The sequence below is a fragment of the Abrus precatorius genome, unplaced genomic scaffold (assembly GCF_003935025.1).
Source record: "Abrus precatorius isolate BTA unplaced genomic scaffold, Abrus_2018 Scaffold9, whole genome shotgun sequence".
Lineage (NCBI taxonomy): Eukaryota > Viridiplantae > Streptophyta > Magnoliopsida > Fabales > Fabaceae > Abrus > Abrus precatorius.
In genome coordinates, this window is record NW_020874439.1 from 1673347 (window position 1) to 1675607 (window position 2261).

The window sequence follows — 2261 nt, forward strand, 5'->3', positions numbered from 1 at the left end:
TTTCATTAATTAACTATGGTTATTACAATAAACCGCATAAAATATTTAAATTTAACTATAGTTGTTTAAATTGTAGGTAATATTCAAATTTAACAACAGTTATATAAACCATGTGAAAAAAACTGTGGGAAAAATTAATTTTTCTAGTTGTGTTTTTGGGTAACACATTACATGTATTCTTTTAGAAGAACTGAATCCATGAGTTTTTTTTTTTTAAATGATGACACAAATAACATGAAATTTAACTATAATTAATGGATAGGCGCTTATCAAATCATAACTGGAGTTTTCATATTATTCTTTTGTTTCACAGAATTACAAGATTATTGCAACTGCATACTGGAAAATAAAAATAAAAGTCGTCTTATTCAGCCGAAGCACAGGGAATTCTAAAGCAATATATATGTAGGCTCAATTTTAACACAGGAAGCGTTAAAAAGTAGTAACACCTACAATTTAAAACTAAAGTTTATTGATACTTTTGGGTAAGAAGAACTTCTCCCCTCGAAAACTCCATGCATTATTATATCTTCTGATCTCCCAATTTGTGAATTTGATCGATGTTGATCAGCAATTACGCGAGTATGGATTACATGTTGCTTTCGGTGCTGCTTTCGGCGGTAAGCAACTCCTGTAAGACTTATTAGGGTCACACTTAATAGCAGGTTTTTGAGGGTCCCCATTATTAAACACCTCTGTTGCTGCATTTAAAAGCATCTTTATCATTAAATTATTTCCAAATATACGAAGCAGGTAGATTCGATACATGCATGATGCATGTCTTCGGAAAAGTATAAAACCATAAAAGAAGCAAATTGTATCTATGTTGCCATGAGATAGAGCTTTTAGGTAGGTTTCAAGTTATGATTTATTTAAAAAACATGATATAGCAGCGGGAATGTAACAATTAATTGGATATTTCTTGTTTGAAACATGTTCAATAAGGACACAAGAAAGAAAAAGATTCCAATTTTACATTACATGTTCTACAAGAACTGAAGTATTAAGTCTAATAATGAAAAATAAGACAATCTTTAAAACTTGGAAGTTAAATTAGTCAGTCTTACCCTTCAGTTCTCGAGCAAGTGTTAAACTGGGAAGGAAAATAACAGTAGCCAACAGTAAGAATGCAATAAGAATGGCCTTCATGTTTGGGAAATATATATGCTTAGGAGATATAACTAGATTTTCCTTATGCATGGATATAACACATGTTATCATGTATTTATAGCCTCCAATCTATGAAGTGCTATGAAATATATATTGATTTTTTATGTCATATCTTTGTCTCAACGACTAGTAACAGGACTTGCTTTGTAACTTAGCTTGTTGATTGACTAAGTAATAAATTGATATTATTTGAACAAATATATATTAAAAAGGTTTGCGGTCAGGTTCGTTAAAGACTTCTCCAAATTGAAAATAATTTCAACGATACATACAATTTTTAGGGCACTTCCTGGAAATGCAAGGATTTAGACAAAAAAATCTATACTAAATCTTAACTTCATAATTTTGCAAAACGACAAAGCCGAAGACTTGCAAACGAAGACTTGTTAGTGAAAAAACAGCACAAACATCTTATTCCTGTTCTAACATTTTGCAAACACTTGGTCTTAAAAACTGCAAATATGTCCATGTTTGTTGCGTACACTTTGGCCTTTTCTTTCAATTTTCTAACTTATAGCCCTAATTTTGGGTCGTTCAACTTTTCCCTTGTTTTAATATTATGTGGGGCAGAGAATCATATGTTCTTATCCTAACTTATTAAATTGGAATAAAATAAGAGAGTGGGTTTAAAAAATATTTACCAGGAAAATTAGTTATAGCATACTTAATTAATTTGCTTTTAAATAATCAGTTTTTGTTAATTTAATTTCTATTAATACAAGAGTGAAAACATCTTTCTGGAGACAAAAAATAATTGAAAATACAAAATTAAAGTTTTATTTGATTTTTTTTTAATATAATTAGTATTGTCCACAAATACTTTAAGAAACTCTATTTGAAAACGTATCATATCTAATGACACAATGACATGGAGTGAAAAGTAGATGAAATAAAAATGAACCAAAAGCCAGTCAGGGTTGGCGGCTTTAAATGTTATTATGTTAAACTATATTTTCTCCATCTTTTATGTAAGAAATAATTATAATTTTTTTCTCTAATTATAAAAAAAAATAGCTATTTTTTAAATGTATTATTTGTAAATTTTTTAGTATTTTTATTGATTGTGAGATTTATGTTAATGAGATACTCAC

At 28.8% G+C, this 2261-nt stretch overlaps 1 protein-coding gene across 1 annotated transcript; it reads right to left on the minus strand.

Moving 5' to 3' along the window:
- Positions 1 to 420: 420 nt before the first annotated feature.
- Positions 421 to 1168, minus strand: LOC113851544. The gene is made up of 2 exons (XM_027482055.1): positions 1068 to 1168; positions 421 to 701 (listed from the first exon to the last, which is right to left on the minus strand). Exons 1-2 carry the CDS (start codon positions 1147 to 1149, stop codon positions 568 to 570), a joined length of 216 nt encoding a protein of 71 aa, XP_027337856.1. The 5' UTR covers positions 1150 to 1168; the 3' UTR covers positions 421 to 567.
- Between the last annotated feature and the right edge of the window lie 1093 nt (positions 1169 to 2261).

Excerpts from the sequence above, each read along its gene's own strand:
- LOC113851544 (XM_027482055.1), bottom strand. The coding sequence starts at position 1,149 with ATGAAGGCCATTCTTATTGCATTCTTACTGTTGGCTACTGTTATTTTC. Across the intron at positions 702-1,067 it reads ACTTGCTCGAGAACTGAAGG|CAACAGAGGTGTTTAATAAT; the intron begins GTAAGACTGACT and ends TTTTAAATGCAG.